Source organism: Alligator mississippiensis, chromosome 14 (assembly GCF_030867095.1).
Source record: "Alligator mississippiensis isolate rAllMis1 chromosome 14, rAllMis1, whole genome shotgun sequence".
Taxonomy (NCBI): domain Eukaryota; kingdom Metazoa; phylum Chordata; order Crocodylia; family Alligatoridae; genus Alligator; species Alligator mississippiensis.
In genome coordinates this window covers 4913589-4934736 of record NC_081837.1, presented here as the reverse complement: position 1 = coordinate 4934736, position 21148 = coordinate 4913589, and the positions used below count along the sequence as shown (strand labels likewise).

General features: G+C 43.8%; 2 protein-coding genes and 1 long non-coding RNA gene across 4 annotated transcripts in view; 1 reads left to right on the top strand and 2 right to left on the bottom strand.

The window, feature by feature from the left end:
• MYO19 (myosin XIX) overlaps positions 1-18066 on the top strand; it is a 26143-nt gene extending 8077 nt beyond the window's left edge. The window contains exons 6-25 of the mRNA XM_014608089.3: positions 223-355; positions 575-644; positions 1078-1180; positions 1430-1526; positions 2089-2165; positions 2811-2901; positions 4064-4235; positions 5390-5463; positions 5573-5694; positions 7857-7970; positions 8585-8761; positions 9860-10006; positions 10539-10646; positions 11482-11552; positions 12216-12331; positions 13694-13863; positions 14489-14618; positions 14817-14902; positions 15423-15731; positions 16883-18066. Coding sequence (XP_014463575.2) covers positions 223-355; positions 575-644; positions 1078-1180; positions 1430-1526; positions 2089-2165; positions 2811-2901; positions 4064-4235; positions 5390-5463; positions 5573-5694; positions 7857-7970; positions 8585-8761; positions 9860-10006; positions 10539-10646; positions 11482-11552; positions 12216-12331; positions 13694-13863; positions 14489-14618; positions 14817-14902; positions 15423-15731; positions 16883-17011 — 2496 coding nt within the window. The 3' untranslated portion in view covers positions 17012-18066. The remainder of the gene's footprint in view (positions 1-222; positions 356-574; positions 645-1077; positions 1181-1429; positions 1527-2088; positions 2166-2810; positions 2902-4063; positions 4236-5389; positions 5464-5572; positions 5695-7856; positions 7971-8584; positions 8762-9859; positions 10007-10538; positions 10647-11481; positions 11553-12215; positions 12332-13693; positions 13864-14488; positions 14619-14816; positions 14903-15422; positions 15732-16882) is intronic.
• On the bottom strand, positions 2896-8643 carry LOC109284586 (uncharacterized). Its single transcript, XR_002092096.2, has 4 exons — positions 8555-8643; positions 7146-7349; positions 6427-6619; positions 2896-2990 (listed from the first exon to the last, which is right to left on the bottom strand). It is a non-coding gene; the product is annotated as an uncharacterized LOC109284586 (long non-coding RNA).
• Positions 18055-21148, bottom strand: ZNHIT3 (zinc finger HIT-type containing 3). Of its 2 annotated transcripts, XM_059717362.1 has the most exons (5): positions 21051-21148; positions 20937-20968; positions 20635-20706; positions 19508-19588; positions 18055-18615 (listed from the first exon to the last, which is right to left on the bottom strand). In XM_059717362.1, exons 1-5 carry the CDS (start codon positions 21122-21124, stop codon positions 18425-18427), a joined length of 450 nt encoding a protein of 149 aa, XP_059573345.1. In that variant the 5' UTR covers positions 21125-21148; the 3' UTR covers positions 18055-18424. The 2 variants fall into 2 exon arrangements, with proteins under 2 accessions (XP_059573345.1, XP_059573346.1); XM_059717363.1 differs by lacking the exon at positions 20635-20706.

Sequence of the window (21148 nt, the reverse complement as noted above, 5' to 3'; positions counted from 1 at the left end):
TATCAGCCACATCAGCCAAAAAATGCCAATTGCCGATAACACTGATTTTCCTTTTACTGGTGCCAATACGATATGGACCAATATATCAGTGCACCTCTAGTTTCTTCAACATATTAGATAGTAACACACTGTAGTTTTCCAACAGCCGTGTCTCTTGTTACGAATAGACAATTAATAATGCGGTGAAAACAGACAAACGCCTATGTGAAACCTCTTTTTCAGACTTGGACATCCCGATGCCTTATGAAATTTTATGCCACTGTTGCCGCTTCAACCACTTCCCCTAAAGGCAATGAAATGGTGGAAAGGATCGAGAGGAGAGTACTTGACTCGAACCCTGTTATGGAGGCTTTTGGTAAAAAGGAATTGTCTGTTGTTTAAAAAAATATTATATATTTTAAAACACATGCAGACCTAAAACTTCTCCCTCTGAAATTCAAAGAGAAATTCACCTCTAAAAAACTTGCATATCCCGTGTAATTATGTTTCCTAAGTAGAAGCATAAAACCGCTGTTTTTTTCATGGTTGGAGAATGATAATGCTTTGTCTGTCCCCACTCCCGGTAACTTCACAGGCAATGCATGTACTCTACGGAATAACAACAGTAGCCGTTTCGGGAAATATATCCAGCTTCAGTTAAACAGGTATTCACAATTATGCAAAATGCTTGAGCTGTCTACTATTTTTCTTTTTTGTTTTTTCATCTGTGCAACTTTCACTTCTTGCAAACTTGTCTCGCAAGCTTTCCACAGAATATTCGAGCGGAGCATTTTTGTAACATGCTTTGGCCTGTTGAGACTCTTGAGTTTCCTGGATTTAATTAGTACAGTGTAAACAGTTAATGGACATCTAACTAGGAAACAGAACTTCAGTCCAGATGATATAAATGGGCTACTACTGTGCCGTTGCATGGATAATTTTAAGGATCCTATCATAGAAATGTTATGAAAGTAACACCAGAAAGCTTCCATCAGAAGCTTAAAGCATTACTTACAAACGAGGGACCCCTTGTACACTGGGTGCCCATGGGGTTTCTATCTCTAACGATGCATTTTAAAAACATTATCATTTCTCTAGATCACAACATCTGACTAGTGCTTCCATTCAAACTTTTCTACTGGAGAAAACCAGAGTTGCCTATCAGGCCCCTTGCGAAAGGAACTTCCATATCTTTTATCAGGTTTGTACTAGGCTCACTTATCTTTGCGTTTCTAAAAATACAGTGGTGATAGACTAGCTAGATCTGGACACAAGATGTACTTGCAACTCTTTGTTTTATTGGTGCTCAGTTTGTTAGCTCAGTTTAATTTTCTGGATCTGCTGTTTGCATCCCACTGAGTGGGAAATTGGAAATACGCTTACCATCCGCTACCAGAAAATGTAAATCCCGGCATTAGGATTCAGCATCTCTTTTGTCTTCTGTTTCAAGATCACAAAAGGTGCCACGAAGAAAGAAAGGGCGGAGTGGAAGCTCCACAAAGGTGCAAACTTCTTCTGGTTGCCAAATCCTGAAAAAGACCTAGAAGGTAACAGCAGATTTTGTTGGTACAAAGCGTTGAACTTCTGTACACAAAAAATATTAGTGGTGAATGCATATATGGGCTTAAGACAAATCACATGACCACAAGTTAATCATTTGAGGGAGACTTAAGGCATTGGGATTTGCGTTCCACTTCCACAAAGCCACCTGCATGATTCTCTGTTTAGACTTAATTTTGCACTGTTGAGACCTTGTTCTTGCCACAGACTAGCATGTCCTGACCCAAGTTATTTGCATTACTTTGAGGTCAAGTTCAGAAACCTGGTGTAATATGTAGGTGTTTTATCAATTTGCAACCTAAACTCAGTGCCCACAACAGGTCAATATTTCACTCCATTAAGTCGCTGAGTGGCAGCAGCATGACCTCTCTTTTTGGGCTGGCAGCTGGGACTTTTCAAAAGGACACTGCTCGCCTGAGTTCCTTTGAAAATTTCAGCAGAACCGTCTTGCCTTTTCGAAGGGTTGAGAAAGGGCTTGGTTAGCAGTGTTTGGGACCCTGTTTGTAGTATGATATAAAATATATAACACCACCCTCTTTGGCTTTTCAGAGGACTGCTTTGGGGTAACCAGAGATGCAATGTTTCACTTGGGCATTGAGCACTCCACACAGAACAACATTTTTAAGGTCAGATACATCTGCTGATTCATTCTGAAGGGGGCAACTGGGATGCTCACCCACTAGGGTCCATTGAAAGTGGCAGCTTTTGTACCATTCGTACTAAACATTGCAGTCTTTACTGGTGCAAAACTGACTTCTAATGGGTCAGAGGGTTTGCCTCTAATTCCTCATTTCTACAGATCACTGCCTTTGATTAGCTCTGTTCTACTGGATTCGGTAATCCCTTATCCTTTTCCTTTTGTGTGTCCTTGTGACAAGGCATTTAGCAGAATTTGCAGATTCATTGGAATCTGACAGGCCTCAACGTGAGCACTTGTTTCAACCTTGAACTTGCAACCTCTGGGCTGCCCACCGTGCACCTCGGCGCCTGCACCACCCCAGCCCTCAGTGGTCACTTATAGAAGAACGTGAAGTTGCAGTTAGAGGTGCTTTTGTTCCCTTATGCAGGCAAAGGGCTCATTCCTGCTCCCACTGACTACAGGTGTGCAAGATCAAAACCTAAGCTAGTGACTTTAGAAATAAGCATCAGCTTTCTAACCATGTGTATCTCGGTGGAAATGTTTTTGCTGTTGTCCTGTTCATCGGGGATGTGCCATTAGCAATATCGGGTAAATCTCCACTCCAGCACTGAAGTGCCTCTTCATGTTGCAGGTATTGGCAGGGCTTCTGCATCTTGGTAACATTCAGTTCTCCAGTTCCACAGATGAATCTCAGCCTTGTGAGCCAGAAGATGATGCCAAAGGTAAGGTACCAAACAACCCAAGCATATATAGCTCTGGTGTTTGCTTTCCAGTGGGAAGGAGCATCGCAGTCTGATGTACTGTACTCTGCCTTTCAACAGAAGACATTAATTGCAGGAGGGAGTGAAGAGAACAGCCACTCAAAAGGAGGGAGGGAGAGGACAGAATGGAGCCTTTCTAAAAACGCCCTAGAGCTTCAAAGTGCTGTACAAGCATACATTTAATCCTCCCTGTCCCTGAGAGATAACATCCTATCTTAGAGATCAGGAGACCTGAATGAATTGCCCAAAGCTACAGAACAAGCTGCTGGCAGGACCAGGATCCTCAGGTCTAGTTCTATCCTTACACTGTGGAGCTTTGAAACTCCAGACATACCCGGGCGTGGGGCTTTTGTAGTGTGTGTTCATGCTCAAGTAATAAGGTTGTAATTCCACCTTCATATTCTGATCTCAGCAAGCCTGTCAAATTAGCTACCGTCTACAACAGCAAGGGAAAGTATGCAGTATGTTCCTTTTTTCAATAGACGGTTTCTATGACTCAACTCCAGTGAATCCAGACTACCCACAAAAAGTAAAACACTGGCCTAACCAGTAGGGCTTCATACTTCTCTTGCACAATCTCTGACAAAATCAGCCCGCTTTCACTCAGGCCCCATACTATTCTAGTTTGTTTCAGTTGGTTTTTTTCTGTGCTTAGTGGGTCTTAAAATGCATTAGGAAATCTTGATGCCACAGTATACTACAAAGATAGACTGTTTTGTTGGTCGTGAATGTTTCCTCTCTACATGGATTTGGAGATCTCTGTGCAGTACAAGTCAGGGCCCCGGTGAAATTGCAAAGCAAATGGACAGGTGCATATTTTAAGAGTTGCAGTTCAGACTTCCAAGAAGCGAGCTGATTTTGGACAGCTAATTTCATATATCAGAGTTTCTTTCAAAAGATGTTGAGTACCTGTAACTCTGAGGTCACTGAGCACCCAAAATCTGAGGCCCATATTGAAAAATCTTGTCCTGAGCTTAAGAAAGAGAATATCCTATGAAGTCAAACATTTCTTTTTAATTTTGATCTCGGAGTAGTGCCTTATCTATAAAATAAGGCATTTACATTTCTAGAAGGAATTTAGATTTTTTGTTTTTACTGTTACAAACTTTGCTTTCTGAACAAGGCTTTGTGAAGACCACAGCAGACTTGCTGAAAATGTCTGCAGAAGAGTTGCTGGAAACACTGAGGATTCGAACTATCACTGCTGGAAAGCAACAACAAGTCTTCAAAAAGCCCTGCTCCAGATCAGACTGCGAGACAAGAAGGGACTGCCTGGCCAAAGTTATCTATGCCAAGTAAGTGCAAACTGTAGTGACAACTGTACACGCGTGGGGGAAATGTGTGTGCTGAGGGAGGGGAAGAGGTATATGAAGACAACCTGCTTAGAAGTGCCTGGGGAAGGCCTCCTAGCATGGCTTTGCTCCATCCCAGTCAGTCATTTCCTCCTGCGCTCAGTTGAATGGCTGCTATCTACCTTGCCTGCGGCATACACTGGAACTTGGAAAGTTTGCCTTGGGTTGTCTGCGTAGGAACGTTCAATCACTTTTCTTCTGCTTGTGCCAGGTCTAATAGTTCAGGATTTTTTTTTTCTCTCCACTAGCTAATGTCTGTCCTTCTATATACATGTTTTCTCTAGTGAAAGTACAGCAAGCCGGCCTTTCCACACTCTGGTTACATTCTGCTGACTTCTTCAATTCCATCTGTTCAACTGCATTAAGACAGCTAAAAATAATTACTTTTTCCCTGTTGCAAATTGCTTACACAGGTATTATACCATTAGTGATTGTATAAAGCCCTTCTCCATTGCTAATGCGATTTAAATGCACTTAAAATGCAATTCATGCTACAGAAAAGAAAGGTTTGGAGCCCCTGAGCAACCGCTTCCCATTACAGACTAAAGTGACTGTTAATGTAGCTAATCCTAAACCTTATTCCTAAATGAGTAAATATGCAAATTGTCAATCACAGGATTGTTTTATTCAGTGGGAATGAAACTAGCTCATATACGCAAGATTTGAAATATATTTCTGTCCAGCTACAATAGGTGATGTGTGTTGGGCTGAAATAATCTGAACATGCAGCTCAGCGGTGTGGCACAATTCTCTTTTCGTGCACCTCAAGGACAGCCCGGTCTTTGTGTGTGTACTTGCATCTCCTAAGCAAGGTATGTTCACACCACTGGTTCAGAGCGCTAGGTGTTACTACAGTCTAAAATAAAGAATGGCAAAAGTCCAGATTTTAAAAATAAAATAAAGGAAACTGGCCTATAGGAGTGTTAGACCGATTCTGCCTTCACACCCTGGGACTCCTCTTTGATTTGGGCTGAGCTGTATGTTGCATAGGAAAAGACAAAGGCAAAATGTGGCCTTCTGTCCTTAATGGAACTGGGCCCTTAAGGGTTAAAGAGGCACTTTTTGTCCAGCTAATCAAAGTTTGTATTATTTTATAGATTGTTTGACTGGTTGGTTTCAGTAATAAATGAAAGCATCTATGCAGATTCTTCCACATGGGGCAATTTTATAGGTAAGGGTTTTATAGTCTCTCTCAAATTCAAGAGTATTAAGTAGCTTTTCCTTCTTTAGATCCAAGCACTTCAGATCTTATGGATTTTTTTTCCCCCTATGTTTTCTAGGGTTATTGGATGTTTATGGATTTGAATCTTTCCCTGAAAACAATCTGGAACAGCTTTGTATTAACTATGCCAATGAAAAACTACAGCAACACTTTGTGGCACACTACCTGAAAGCACAACAGGTACCGTCATTCTGAGATACCAGGCGACACAATTGTATTTCCTCCTAACCCCAGCCCAGTTTTGTTAACATAGAGTTGTAGCTGTGCATTTCAGGTGGCATCATGTGGCCTTCACTTAGGCAAGTAATTGTGCAGAAACCTGTCCTGATGCTCACGCGAGTACAAGTGACTTGAATGAGGATTGCAGAATTGGGCTGCTGTTGGGAAAGAGCATGGAAGAGGACAGGGACCCTTTCCAGAGGAGGGGGAAAAAAGAGTATTTCAGGGATGCCATGAACGACAGATCGTTCAGAGCACAGCTGCTAAAAGGCATTTGAGTGCAGCCAAACTGGCTGGTCTCCGCTTGCGAGGAGCTCTGCCTGAACAGCAGTGCCCTCGGACATTGGTGCTAAAGCACAGCTTTCCCATCAGCAAGAACAGGCGCTAAGCACACAGCTGTCTGCATCGCCTCTGATTTCAGTTGCACTGAAGGCAATTTGCTCAGGCTAAAATTGACCCCAGGGCACAGAGGCCACACAAAAGCCAATAACTAAGGACTTGACCAGTTCACAGTGCCTTGTGTGAGATGTCTGCTCTCTCAAACCCGGCTGCCACTCGTGTCCTTCAGTACAAACAGCACACTTCTTGTCTGCCCTCTGCTCTTATTCATTGATAACAGTACTTGTAAACTACCAGGAACCACTTTCTCTCTCCGCATTACAACAACTGGCACAGAAATTAACCTGTACTTACACAGACATCAAGAAAATGCTTTGAACGTTGCTCAACTTTTGATCCAGTCATTGGTTGATCAAATAACCAAGTGCTAAACCAACTGCTAATTAGTTCCAGTTCTTGATGTTCCGAATACGTCCTAGACAAACGCTTTGAAGTCCACGCAGCGCTTGGCACAACAGGGCCCAATTGAGACTGAAGCCTGTGGATGCTAATGTAATACAAATAAAATATTTAAGTTCCACGTACACTTTGAGTTGCCTTTTAATCCATATCCCCCTTCCCCCCCTACATCTCATCATGCTTCTTTGCCAACTTAACTGAGCTGAAAGGACAAATAAAAACCCAAAAAAAGCTTTATAGCATTTTTTATCAGTGGGAGGATGAATGCTACATTGATTTTTTTTTTAAATACAGCTGCCTGCAATCTTAAATATGTTTTGCAGCTTTTTTCAGGCAATAAGGACCTTTTAAGAACACAATTTATACATATGTATAAACTTGACCGTATTTTATATTATAGCATATATATATATAGTTCTGTGTGTGTATGCATGTATATACACACGTATATATACACACATGCATGCACACACATGCCAACAAGTTATATATATAAAAAAATAAAATATACATGGTAAAGTATTATTTTTAATGCTCTCCAAAGTCATTGCATGCTATGTGCCAGCATACTAGGGATTAATAGTCAGCTGAGAAGGAAACCAGGTCTTACGTACGCTATTACTTTCCTTTAGACAACTGAAACAATTCTAGCTTGCATCTCCAGCGCCGTTTGCTGCCTGCTGCGAGTTGCCACTTGCCCTCTTCCCTTTCTCGCTCTGGCTGGATGCCAACCAGTTTCTATTCCATTAGTGACTCTGCCTATTCTCGGCCGCAGACTTTTAAAGACGAGAACTCGTTCTGCTTCCGTATCTTCTTTTCTGTAATAATACAACTGAACTGTGGGCAGTAAAGGAATGAGGTAAAAGTGATTCTTACAGTCAGGTGATGCTACTGTCATCCACTTCCTCCGGCATTTAGTTTTAAGTATAGCACCATTACCTCGTACGCTTGCCGAAGACTAACTTCTGCTCTGAAGATGCTCGTGTGGGATTTCCTTTCCCCTCGAGGGAGATCCTGCCTGGGCAGTGGAGGTGCAGTTAGGTGAAAACCTGCGTTCACTCACTGCCAAACATCTGCACAGCTTTTAGGGATAACTACAGTTTCCACACGCATTTATAGATTGCTCAAGGGGATTCAGGTCTCCTTCGACGGACCTTTCAAACGGCTGTGTTTCTGCAAGTGATAACCCTCCTGCAGGCTCTCTATTAGGATGAGGAAGGCTATATAAACTGATTTGTGCTTTCTAAAGAAACAAAGAAGCCAAGGTGAGAGACTGTTTGTTTTTCCCAGGATCATGTTCTCTGGATTTCTCTTTCATGCATTAGGAAGAATATGCGGCAGAAGGTCTTGAGTGGTCTTTTATAAACTACCAGGATAACCAGAGCTGTCTAGACCTGATAGAAGGAAGCCCTGTCAGCATCTTTTCATTGCTCAATGAGGTAAGTTTAAGGGTTGAACTTTAACCACTGCCATCTTCTCTCTCTAACCACCACAGAAGAAATGTTAGTGCTATATTCTGTTTAGTATGAAAGCATCCCAAGAGGATCACGGCAGTAAATTAATGGCAAAACAGCATATTTGTATCACGTTATAGGTATGTGCATAACACCGATTTATCTCCTTCCCACTTGATGCTGCACATATAGATGGCTTCAAGCATGAAACCCCATTACATTTTTAAAGGCAATCAGGACTCGTAGTAGAGATGATATTCTTTATTAAACCAACAGGATTTTTGGAAAAAAAAAATGTCTTTAATTGCAAGCTTTCGGGCTTGCAAGTAAAGAAATTTTTTTGCCAAAATCTTGTCGGTCTACTAAAAGATATCATCTCTTCTGAGTCCTGATTGCCTTTTCCTCTAGACCAATACGGCTACCACCTGGATACCATTACATTCTTACTTACTCTTCATAATACTTTCCAGTGCTTGGCATACTGAGATCTCAAGATATTTGACTTCTAAGTAAGCCATCGCAAAAGGATTTTAATAGTTTGCTTGCTTGCTGCGTATAGGAGACGATACCTGCAATTCTCCCTTGTTTTCATCATACAGGAGTGTCGTCTGAACAGGTCCTCCAACGTCAGCCTGTTCCAAACCCGGATTGAAAAAACCCTGTCAGATAATGAATGTATAAGTCGGGACAAGTTTAGCAAGAAGCCCAACTTCATTATTTCCCATTATGCTGGCAAAGTCTGTTACCAGGTAGAAGGCATGGTGGAGAAAAACAAGGTACGTTTATAAAAACCAAACCAACCAGCGGAAAGAGAGGCATGTGACTCTTATTAGAAGAGAATCAGAAATCCTGAAAATAGTCTCGCTAACAGACTGACTGAACATTGGCATTACAAATTGTGTGGATCGATGGCCTCCAATATGACATTTCATCAGGAGTATTACATTCAGACTTCAACTTGCATGCACTATGGGAAAGAGCAGCATGGACTTACCTTTGGTTTATCACTAGTGTCAGGGTCCCCAGAGGCATTAGGCCTAGTGGCTAGAGCTGGAGGGGATGTTACCCATGTCTGTAGTCAGAAGGCAAGGCGCAGTCAAACTGGGGCTCGGCACACAGGCGGGGATGCAGGACCGGGGAAGTCGCACAGACAAGAGCTACTCACAGAGGCCTTACAACTAGTATCGCACACAACCTCTGGGGGTCTGCAGACTATGTCGAAGGGGTTTGTGAAAGATGACTGTGCTCAATCAAAAGTACGCGAATACCCACACGCTTACAATCCAAAGGGGTCCGCACCTGCGTTCAAATGCTTTTGAACTAGTGTGTGTATAACTCGTATCACACGCAGGAAGGAAGCCAGATGATCTGTGAACACTGGAATCAATATTGTGTTGTGTCAGCTCTTAGGATGCGAGTCATTTTGCTGGGAATTATTACAAATGGTCATGTGAAAGACCATCTCTAAACACCAGAAGGGGGTCTGATGTCCACTTCAGAGACTGCCCTCCCAACAGTTAACTAGCCCTAGGGCTACTAACTCAACTAAACTGCAGATCATGTCATTTTCTCACCATGCAATTCCTAAGGGGAAAAAAAATGCTAGCAGTAATCATGGATTTGACCAGATATGGTAGTCGGTAACACTGAACACTTCCCTCTATTCCTGAACCCATTAATCAATGCACATGGTCAGATTTGAAATGCTCTAAACCATGGTTACTGCTTGGAAGTAATAATGCTGAGACCAACTTACCTTATCTCTTAGCTCATGAAATGTGAATATCCAGTTATACAAGGGTGCCAGGTTTCTGGATGGTTGGACCTATCCATTTATCTTTGACTACTACTAATGCTCCTGTTTGTCTATGCAGGACCTGATTCCACCGGAGTTAGTTCAGCTTCTGCAGACGTCCCAGGACTCTCTGCTTCAGACGCTGTTTCCCAGGACGGAGGAAAGCCAAAACCACGTCAAAACCCAGAACAGAGCAGCCATTGTTACAGTGGTCTCAAAGTTCAAGGTTTGTCCCGTTCATGCTTCTGTTTCTATTTAGCTCTCATTTCCTTGTCTGACTTAGGCAAGTGCTTTTCCACTGCTGCCTTCAAGTCATTTTATAGTAAAATTGTTCCACTTATTTCCTGACTTTAAACTAAATACCATTTAATAGTCGAGTATCAAACTGGAGTAGCTTCATAGACTTCAGTGAGGTTTCCTGGACTTAAACGATTGAGCCAAGAGTAGCATTTGGCCTACAAAGTTCCTGTCATACTTTCTAACCTCGATCTTGTGGCCATGTGCCAAACTCTCCCTCCACATCCTCAGACAGTTGGCTTTCTCTGAAAGAAATGGATCTTGTCCAGGCTTCTCCAGTACCCCCCTCCTCTGCCCTGCTGCCTGGACTGGAATAGCTTTAACTCCAATTCCCACTTATTTGGAAAGCTACCTTTTCTTTAAAAATACCCCAAAAAGTACTAATCGGCTAAACTACCGTGGAGGAAGAGAAGGGTGGAAACACCGCGCGGACACTAATTACTCCCGTTTTGTTTTCGTAGGGGTCACTTGAACGCCTGATGCAGATTTTAAATAGCACTACGCCTCATTACATCAGATGCATCAAGCCGAACGCTGACTGCAAGGCAATGACTTTTAAAAAAGAAGAGGTAACTCTACAAAGGCTTTTTCCCTCGGCGGTGGGAGGCTTTCTGGAGATTTCATAAAAGGCCCTGTGCGGTCGGGAGCGGCCTTTAAAGCACTTTTCATAGCAGATCTCTCACTTCTTAAAAGAACCTCTCGAGGTGAATTTCCCAGTGCTGCAGTAGAGGACACTTCTCTAAACAGGGGGGTGGTATCTTCATTAAAGATCAGCAGCTTCTGGTGCTGTTGAGACTTGTGTTTGTCAGGTTTGGAGGTGCAGATCGCACGCAGCCGAGTGTGATTCAAGACCAGTCTTAATTTGCAGAGATCACTTTGCAAGGCACCCCTTCACTGAAAAGCTGCCTGGCTTTTGGCCTCTGTGCAGGGAAGTCTGCCCAGCCAGATGAGATCAGCTGGCACATATGCCGAGGGGACGTTTCTTTGAAAGCAGAGCTCAGGCTAAAATTAAAACCAACCGAGGATCTCACTCAGTTGGGAGGCCCCTGTATGGAGCCGTGTTGATTTTTACACCTCCTCAGATTCAGCTTGATCTGTTAACAACAGGGACTCAGAAAATGAGACTCTGGAAAAACCCAGTGTTTGCATGTCTCGAGTTCCCTGGTGCTCTCCGTCGGTGTGCCGAGCTGGCAAACCCTTGGTACAGATCACAGGTCAGATTTTTAGCTTGGTTTAGCTCCGATTACCTCGTTCTCAAATGATTTGCAGTTATTGGAATAGAAAGGCTCCAAGTCCTTTAAACTGAGTTTATCCGTAGCTTTTCATGTGTGTCCTAAATGGTGCAAACCTCTTACCAGCCGCACCCAAACCGAGTTGGAAAAGCGCTTTGAATTTCTGCTGCAGGTTCTCTGTCAACTCGAGGCATGTGGCATAGTAGAAACGATCACTATCAGCGCAGCTGGATTCCCTATTAGGTAAGTCCAGTGAACATTAAGTTGTTCATGATTACTTTTTCTTCATAATAAGCCATAGCCCCTAAGACTTCACAGGCCAGACCTCTTCTGGTGAGATTCCAGCGACTTCCATGAATCTATCGGGCAAACGCTGTTTCTCTGTATTACAACACAGTTGCTGAGCGATCTTTGACTACCAGTTACTACTGCAGAGATGGAGGGAGTACATAAGCCTGCATCTGAGTAATTTGTTATTCTGCTTTTGCATTTTATTTAGACATGTACGTCTTGAGATGAGATTTTTCAAAACTGCTGCATTCTTGTGTGTAATAATCCACACCAAAAACTGGCCTGCCCTCCTTTGCTAAGAGTGAACATGACACACTGCAGCAATTGCTCCAGTCGTGAACATAGTTTATAAAATACACTGTAATACCTTCCCTAGAGTATGTTTCCAATAGTTAAAGAAAAGGAGCGGAACGACTCCACCAGCCCAAGTTTGCCGCAGTTAATCTGCTACTTACATTTCACCAGAAAGGTGATTTTACTGGACCCAGCTGACAAGGCAATAACACCAAACCCCTGGGAGCTCTGTTCATCGGATCCTGAAACCATTGCATCCTTTTCCTCTTGAGGGGCAGTAAATGGCATTTCTTTACAACTGACTCTTGTTCTGGCTCTCAGGCTCTCCTTCCAAAGTTTCACTGAGCGTTATGAAGTACTGAGAAAATCACGTACGTCAAATAAAAACATAGGACGTGCTGATGAAAACGGTCTCTCTCCTGCCAAGAAGAAAAAAGGTACGCTTCCTTCTTGCCTGTTACGTAACCCCACACCATGTTTGTCGCTACCGTGCAAATCGAACACAGCTACGATGCTGGTAACATCTAGTCCACGCTGCGGGGAAATGACCAGTTGTTGAGTTTTCAAAGTATTCTCACTGTTTAGCCACGAACTGCGCTTTTCACACAATCTGTTACTTGGGCAGGCTTCATCAAATCGGTTAAATGAAATTACTTCCATGCCATGCTATTTTTCTATAGAAGGTTGCTAAATTTTGTATTTTGACTTGGGTACAATGATTAAGTTAATTCTGTTTATTTTATTTTGCTTCTGAATTTTTAAGTTGACTTTGAAACAATTTTGAGTCTTTTTATTTGCTTACCTTCCTTCTTTCTCTCTCTCTTTCTTGTCTCTTGCCAAACGAGCACTTGGCCCTCTAGCTTTACTGGATATTGCTGCCGCTATTGTACTGTTTCTCCTACCTTTTGCACACTTCTCTGTGGGAGTCTTTTTTCAAAGGAACAAGTAAGGATGTGTTTAAAAAATGTAAACAGATTCAAAAGGTAACAGCTTTGGTATGAATTCCTGGTAGGGCAGTTATTAGGAAAACCCCTAATTAATTGTTAACCTTTGGTATTGGATACTGCACATTCACCCGTTTTTCCTCTTAATCTAATGTATAGTCCCCTTAACCCAGAGAAAAATGTAATAAGTGATGAAGGGTCAACCAGCGGTGACAAAATCAGCTGGTTTGAAACCTGTTAAGTTCTGGCCAACACTGATCACTTGGTTAAATGCAATAAGAAAATGTAGGCACGAAAAAAAAATCCAAACCAAAAATCAATTATAAATCTTTTGGGTACTTTTGTGAAAAATGGTTCAGGCTGATTGGCTCCTTATCCCACAGGTAACAGGTTAAGAATGAGCATCGTCATTAGAGATGTACCTGTCTTCCCCCTTTTTTTTTTTTGATAGCTCACTGTAACTCCAATTCTTTGCCGTCTGTATTACACTGGATCTGTTTGTGTCGATCTGTTCGATTCTTAACGGCGGCAGTGCCTCTTCTTAATTATGTTCTGTGTAATAAGTTTTTTTACACTATATCTACACCACAAAATGAGGACATGAGTGCAGCACTTACTAGCCAAGTCTAGCTAGCACACATACCAATAGCAGCGGTGTGTGGCAGCTGGTTCGGTACGTGCCCAGGATCCCTGGATATATTACATAGCTACATTACACGAGTGCTTGCTACGCTTGCCTTCATTTTGCAGTGTAAATTCAGCCAGAGATTTGTAGACAAAATTCTGGATGTTCTTTCCCTGTAGGACTTTTTACTTGATGATTGACTTCTTCCTTCACCATCTTGCATTTTGCAGGCGGGACTGTGATGCCACGTGATGATGAAGCATTGCGCTCTGTCATCCAGGAAGTTCTTCAGGACGTGGTGGGGGCACAACGTGCAGCTTCCCTCAAGCAAACAGAAGCCAAAGCCAACAATTCTTTGGTATATTGTGGCAAAACCAAAGTATTTATGACGAACTCTATGGTAAGTACGTGCACATCCCAATCTCCTGGGCTAAAAACAGAAGGTGCTCATACAAGTGTATACAACCTACTCCCATGGTCATCAGTGACAACTCGTACGGACTTCTCTGAAGCCAAAATGTAGCATCCCAACTCACAATATAAAAAAAAAAAATCTGCTCATGCCATGCAATAGCAATCCAATAGAAGTAGGAATCGGTCTTAAAGAAAGACTAGTCTCCATAAGTAGAGAGACCAATCTTTCCTACTCACTCATATTGTCTCAACTTCACTAAAAATAGCAAAATATGAAACGGTCTTAAAAAACCTTCAGCAGAAAAGCTCAGTTCCTCCCCTGCAAGTCAAGCCTTTATTCACAAAGTCTGGGCCTGGAGCAGAGGAACAGAAGCATGTGCTTGCATGCTTTACTGACTTAGAGCTAAGCTTATGAAACAGGCAACTGGAGTAACCTCTGAATAGGCCTTGTATTGGTTTTAAATAGAGGGACACTTGCTCTTCCACACCCAGCTTCCTACCCTTTCACACATGCACATCCAAAATCCCCATGGATCTGGGTTATAAATGCAGCTGATCCTAAATTTTCAATAAATGTCGATTGCCAACCAGAGGGTTTTTGTTCAACACAGCTAGAACAACTGGAAGCCAGAAGAGCAGCAGTATTTTCGGAGAAAGCATTTTGCATTCAGTGTTGCTGGAGAAGATTTAAGCAGAGGAAGCTAGCAAAGCAGAGATGGTCTGTTACCATGATCCAAGCAGGTATGGGTGTGGTGAAGAGTAACTTAACTTGCATTTCCAGTTGGACCAGGTAGAGCGTGTGGGTGGCACAATAACTCAGCACTGACACAAAGATTAACATTCATTGCTGTCCCTCACACCGTGAGGCTCTTTCATCATAGGTGTTTTGAGATCCTCTGTTCTCCAATTAAGTCTCCTCTTTTTTTAATTAACCTTCAGCTGTTCGCTCCTGGCTAGCCAAGAAACATTTCCAAAGGATGCGTAGGGCTGCTAGCATTATAAAGCGTGTCTGGAGGAAATGGAAAGTGAGTAATAGCTGCCTCTAGTGTGCGTACGGTTACTTGCTGCTAAGTAGATTTTTTTTTTAATTTCTGTGTATTGTTTAAAAAAAATGCTGCAACTCCCCATTTCTTTCCTTTTATCCCCACAATCTCTCTCTGCCATTTCTCTTAACAGAGGCAGGGAAGCCAACTGTGCGCTTGCCTCTATTAGGTCCCCGATGCCTGCTGGAGGAGACTGAGTTTCCTCTGACTGAAGGGTGAAAGAGGGAGACCAGTCTTAAAACCATTACAGTCCTGAGGAGGCTGGGGGTACAGGATCCACCCTTTATTCTCCATTGCACTTAATGGGGAATTTACATGCTCTACCAGCTGCACAAGTTTGTTGAACTTTGCAGAGTTAGTCTGCTTGATGCTGGCCTGTTCTCAGACTGCCCGTAGCATTTGGGAGGGGTCTCAAAACACAGGGCCACAAAGGTTATTTCTGAACTTTTTGGAATTGCAACTTTCAGTCTCTCAGGATTACTATTCTGGGTTTCCCTCCAAGGCAAAAATGGCTGCAATAGCTGCAGAAGAGTTGGATGACACCGAAGAAAAACCCATTTCCTCGGTTCCTGGAGCTACTGTTTCCTTAGGCACGTCACCTGGCCCACTGGGAACAACTTGGCCTCTGAGTGCAATAATCCAGTTGTGGCCTCTTGGACTAGCTCTGTCCACTGCACCTGTTACGGTGGGTGGGCTTCGACGAGACCCGTCCTTGCTGATGTGCTTGAAAGTGCTTCATCAGAACAACCGCTGCAAAACAGAGGGCAGTTTGTTTGGCTGTGGCATCGCCTCCATCAGAGCACTCCCACAGGTAACGCACCCGACACCAGACCTCAGAGCCTGCCATGTGCACTGGATCCTGCCTGAGAGCATCAGGAGCAGGTCTTGGGCTTGTGACATACACACTCACCCCATTCATAGATGTTAGGGTCGGAAGGGACCTCAATAGATCATCGAGTCCGACCCCCTGCATAGGCAGGAAAGAGTGCTGGGTCTCTATAGATGCACACAGCTGAGAGGGAGAGGACAGTCTTGCATCTTAGGCAAGGACTGAGTGTCTAGATTTCAGGCACAGCCTCAGGCTTGTTGTGCTGCATTTCTGATCATATGGGTAAATTTTGTTCAAGGCTCAAGCATTGATGCCCACCGTTCTGGCATGGAAGATGCTGCAGAAGTGCAGGGTGTTGCGTCCACACAGGAAGGCTTGTCTACACAGGGAAAAGCCCCATACGTTAGTACAGAACGAAGACCTATTCCAGGCTAACCCCCCATGTGGCCGCCCCAGTTCTGCGCTAAAAATGCCTTCACATGGTTTAGTGGATTAAAATGCTACAAAAACATTTACTGCAGAGTGCATCCACATGGGGAGTTACTGCGAAGAGCCACTATGCTTTACATCCACCCCTCCAGCCATTTTTCAGTGACTTCCCCATACAAACAAAGCAAGAGATACTGGTATTGGAGCTCTTCAGGGAAGCAAAGCAAAGGATGGCCAACTATGTATGTTCAACCACCTAAGAAATAGTCAGGTCATGACCCTAACTTGCTTCTTGGCAAGCTGCTCTTTACTTATTTTTGCCCACTTTTTCAGTATGAGGTCGGTAGAGGCAGCACCATGAGAAGCTGAGCATGCAGAGACATCACTCATGCAAGACTACAAGCATCCTTATCCTCTTAAGACACCTCTGGGCCTTAGGCCCTCGTTTAGTTAGACACTCCCAAGGTACAAACCAAAAGTCTCTTTGCTGCAGCCATTCTTGACAGTAATGGTTTGCTTTGCAAATTCATCCTTGCCGTAATTCCTTTGTCTGAAGGATGGCGGGTCATCATGCTGACTCGTTACTCTGCAAGTCCAACTTCAAGGGACTGCTCACAGAACAAAGGTCCGGTCACTGAATGAGGACTGGAATCTGCCTCTCAACGTGGCAGCTCTTGAACTGATAACTGTGTTTTTCTCCCTAGGGCTCCATCAAGTTTCACTGCAAGAAATCTCCCCTGCTACATGCGAATGTCAGTCCTTATAACCAGGCCTACATCACCACTGGATTCAACCAAATTTTACTAGATCGAAAAAAACTGCTCACCACATAAGGCAGCGGCCTTTTTGTCACCTTAATTTATTGCACTTTTTCCTTCAAGGAAGGACTTCCTGCCAGCTGCCTCTTCCAAGTATTTCAGGCCGTCCTCCTTCGTTGCATGAGAAGGATCAATTTAAATGTATCTGCTGCTACCTCAGTCTTGCTTTTTTAGTGTACTACATTCCTAAAGGTGTAAAACTACATCTCTTCGGCGTTAGCCTGGATTTCTTCCTTTCTCTTATCAATAGTGGGAGATGTGTCAATACTAAGAAAACACTGAAGTATGGCTACAGAGAAAGAAAACCTAAAGTACCTTTCACTAGAATTATAATAAATCTATACCTGAACAAATGGAAGTCTTTGATCTAGCAAGCACTCTTTTAGCAGTACTCAATACACAGGCTGACAGTAAGGTTTTTTTAAAAACCTGAAACTAATTCTTTGCTAGTTTTCCCCCTCCACCCCCATCAACCCACCTTCCTCTGCAGCTAAATACAATTATTTTGCTCAGCCAACACTGAAGTTTAGCATCCAGTAGCACTTCTGGCCATGAAAATGCAAGGAATTTTAATGGTTTTCATTACAATTAGATGTTAAGTGTAATGCTAGATACAGCTCTCAGGAAAAGTGGGGTTACTTTGTCAGATAAAGATCTAAACGTATTTGTAACCAGATTTAAATGGCAGGGAAAAGAACAAAATATTTATTTGCCCAAAGTTAGGTGCAGTGCACTGAGTCAAGCCTTTTAAAAAACTATTAGGATGCTATTGCTTCCTTCTTCAGAAAGAGGCTCTTACTCTCTTTTTTTTTTTTTTTGCAAAAATATACAACTTTCATCGTCCACGTGGTCAGTAGCACAGATGGCTTTTACCAGAGGATCCTTTGGACTGCCAAAGCAAAATGAATGTTTTTCCTCTCCTCTTTCACACGGGTCTGGGAAGTGTTTTGTGGGTTTGTGTACATGTCATTTTAATAAACAAGGCTCTTGCGGGTGTATCTGAGCTCTCTCCACAAGTGTGTATCCTTCAAGCATCTAATTAAACAGAGATCTGCTGCTTTGTTCATCAAGTGAGAATAGATTTATTCTAATCCTTTTCTTTTTATTTTGAAGATGACAAGTCCTAGGTGTAACCACTACTGACAACAGAAAGTCTTAGGCAGAGAAAATGTCACAGAACAATTAAGGCTCCATTAGGATCTAGAAAGCATGTTCCTCTCTCAATTGCTACCCTCAGGTTAGAGGTTTCAAAGCTTACCATACAGTCCAACATGAGAAGCAAGAATTAAAAGTATTGACACTACTTGTTTAAATAGGCCAGCACTGCAGAAGGGACTTTCCAGGCTGCTTTATCACAGCATGGGATAGCGCAGCATCTCTTCCACGACAGACACTCACAAGCGGGAACGTCCACTCCTGAAGAGGCGCTCACTCCGGAAGTATGTTCTCTTTCTCTGGAGGCTCGACGATTCTCAAACAGCAGTCCACAAACTCCACAAACAAGGGCTCTTGCATATACCTTTTCATTAGAGAATTCCTCTCTTCTGCTTGATCTACAGCTACGAGCAATTGCCTGAGATGCGGGTTCCTTAGTAAATCTTTCAATTCTTCCGATTCTCCTGTTTAAAAGAAACAAAACAAAAAAAGTGGCGGTCTTCACTCCCAGCAAAATACCTGAAGGCACGTAGACAACTGCCCAAGAACTTGGGTATTTGAAGGCTTTCATCAACCCTATTCTACTTCTGTGGGACAGACATAGTTAACATATACATAACATGCATACTTTCTTCCTCCCAACAATTTTTTTATTTTTTTTTTAAACAAAATGGTCCTTTTGAAGTTTCCAATTATAAGCCCATAGACCTTTTTAGACACAGGGCACCCCTTGGAAAATTCAGCATTTAGTTTTCACTTAGTTTTTTTGAATACAGGAAAATAACAGCAATTCTGTTGCAAAGAACTCACAAAGACCACAGCAGCATTGCACTCAGAGGCCCCAGCAGGACAAAATGTTTTTAACTATTTGACAAGGTAAACACAAGAGTTTTCAATCACATCACATCTAGCAGTGCTAATACCTGTGGGGCATCCCTCTGCACCTTTGAAAAGATCTTAGGACTTTAGTTGAGAATGACTGCGACAGACTCCTTTCCTTTTATTCCTCACCATACAGAATAAAAACCCACAGCAGTGGATCCAAACCATGGATGGCACCAGGTCATGACTGCCTTTATATAGCATCTTTGATTCAAAGTTCAAATCAAGCTGCTGGTTGCCTGTGAAAAACAGGTGACATGGGTACTTTGGCTCCAAATGTTAATGCCTCTTCCCCTGTCAGGCAGTGGTATGATAAAACCTACATGGTTCCTTCTGCTTCATTCACAGGAACTCCAAATTATTCTGAAGTTACTGTCTGTCCAGCACTGACAGCCACGCTGGATGCACACCCTGCTAACTTCACAAAAGCTTTCACATATTCTCATAGCTTGCAGATTTTAGTGACAAGATTACCTAAACGTTTGAGTTTCTGCAGTGGGACTCGATCCTGCTCATCGCTGTCTGTCAGGATGTCCTCTACAGACCAAGAGTTTCCTGTGGAAAGAAGAAGGATGGTACAATTTAGTAAGATGGGAAGGTAAATTAGGTTATGTCTGAAAGTCACACGGGGCAAACGTTTCCCCCGCCCCAACTCCCATGAACACTGCTGCACATCAGGAAAACAGGTTTTGATCCATGCAGTAGGCCTCAGATACAAGTTTCTGGTGTTTCTGTGAGAAAATAAGAGCAGTGGCTCGTAGCTTCATCTACCCTGAGATGATGCCGGTGAGTCTGGTCTGACAGCAGACATTAGCTAGTACAGCCTTGATGTTTTTTGATCCCATTGTACTTGCCAAAATATAGGGAATTTCCTGGAGGCATACAGGCTTGCTTTGAAAAGCCCGGGCAAGTAGGACGACCCCAACTTTTATCTATAACAATACACACACATACGTGTATATATATATATATATATGTATATATATATATATATATATATACATACATATATATATATATATACACACACACACACACACACACACACACACACACACACACACGCACGCACGCACGCGCATATATATTATAAACGCGTGTGCATATATATAAACACGCACACACGCATAGATATATAAACGCGCATAAATATACAAATACACATGCACACGCACAAATACACACTACAAATACACATGCACACGCATATACAAATACACATGCACACGCATAAACACACACGCATAAATACACGCACACGCATATTACTTCTCCAAAAGAGCAAGTGTTTAAAAAAATGCTGACATTCCCCATGTCTTTCCTTTTTATCCCCACTATCGATCCCCCTCCATCTCTCTCAACGGAGAACGAGGAGCCAAACGTGTGCTCGTCTCAAGTCGCCGATGCCTGCTGGCGGAGACTGCGTTTCCGCTGGCTGAAGGCCCCGGGAGGGCCGGTCCGGCACCACACGTGGGAGGGCAGACGAAGGCGTGGGCCGCCCCTTTCATTTTCCAGCAAGTCCCTGGCGTTTGAGTCCCCGAGGCCCACCCCGCGACGCACCTGCAACCTCTTGCAAGGCACGACACGCAGCACGGCCGTACCTGGGGTGTGCGCCGTCGCGGCGCCCGGCGGGCGGGAGGCGGGCGGGCTGTGGCGTGGGGCGGCGCACCGCTCTGCGGGGAATCGGTGGTTAGCGGGAGGGTGAGCGGCAGCACCCCGGGAAGCAATGACTCACGGGAAGGACACGGGAGAGGCTGGGAGACCCGGGGGGAGGCTGAAGGGGGGGAGCGGGACTGCTGCAGGCGACGGGAGGAGGTGGGGAAAACCGGGCAGGGCGGCGAAGCGGCCCCCAAAAGGTGCTGGGCTCCCTCAGGGGTGGCTGGAGGGTGCGCTGGGCCCTTACCTTTGTGCTGCCTGCAGCAGGGCACGGAGCAGCTGCAACAGAGAAGGGAAGCATGAGCCTAGGGTCAGCCCGCACCCCCCAGCCGCCCCCCGCCGTGCCCCAGCCCGGCCTCACTAGGGCTCGCGGCAGCGCGGGCAGCGGTACTTGGCGACGGCCGCCCCGCACCCGCCGCACCCGCCCGCCGCCATGTGCGGCCCACGTGCGTGCGCCGC

Bases quoted from the DNA above. Each gene is read 5' to 3' on its own strand.
- ZNHIT3 (XM_059717362.1), bottom strand. From the start codon at position 21,124: ATGGCGGCGGGCGGGTGCGGCGGGTGCGGGGCGGCCGTCGCCAAGTAC. The intron at 20,707-20,936 runs GTAAGGGCCCAG...GATTCCCCGCAG, and splicing joins CTGCTGCAGGCAGCACAAAG to AGCGGTGCGCCGCCCCACGC. The intron at 18,616-19,507 runs GTAATCTTGTCA...TCTTTTAAACAG, and splicing joins GCAGAAACTCAAACGTTTAG to GAGAATCGGAAGAATTGAAA.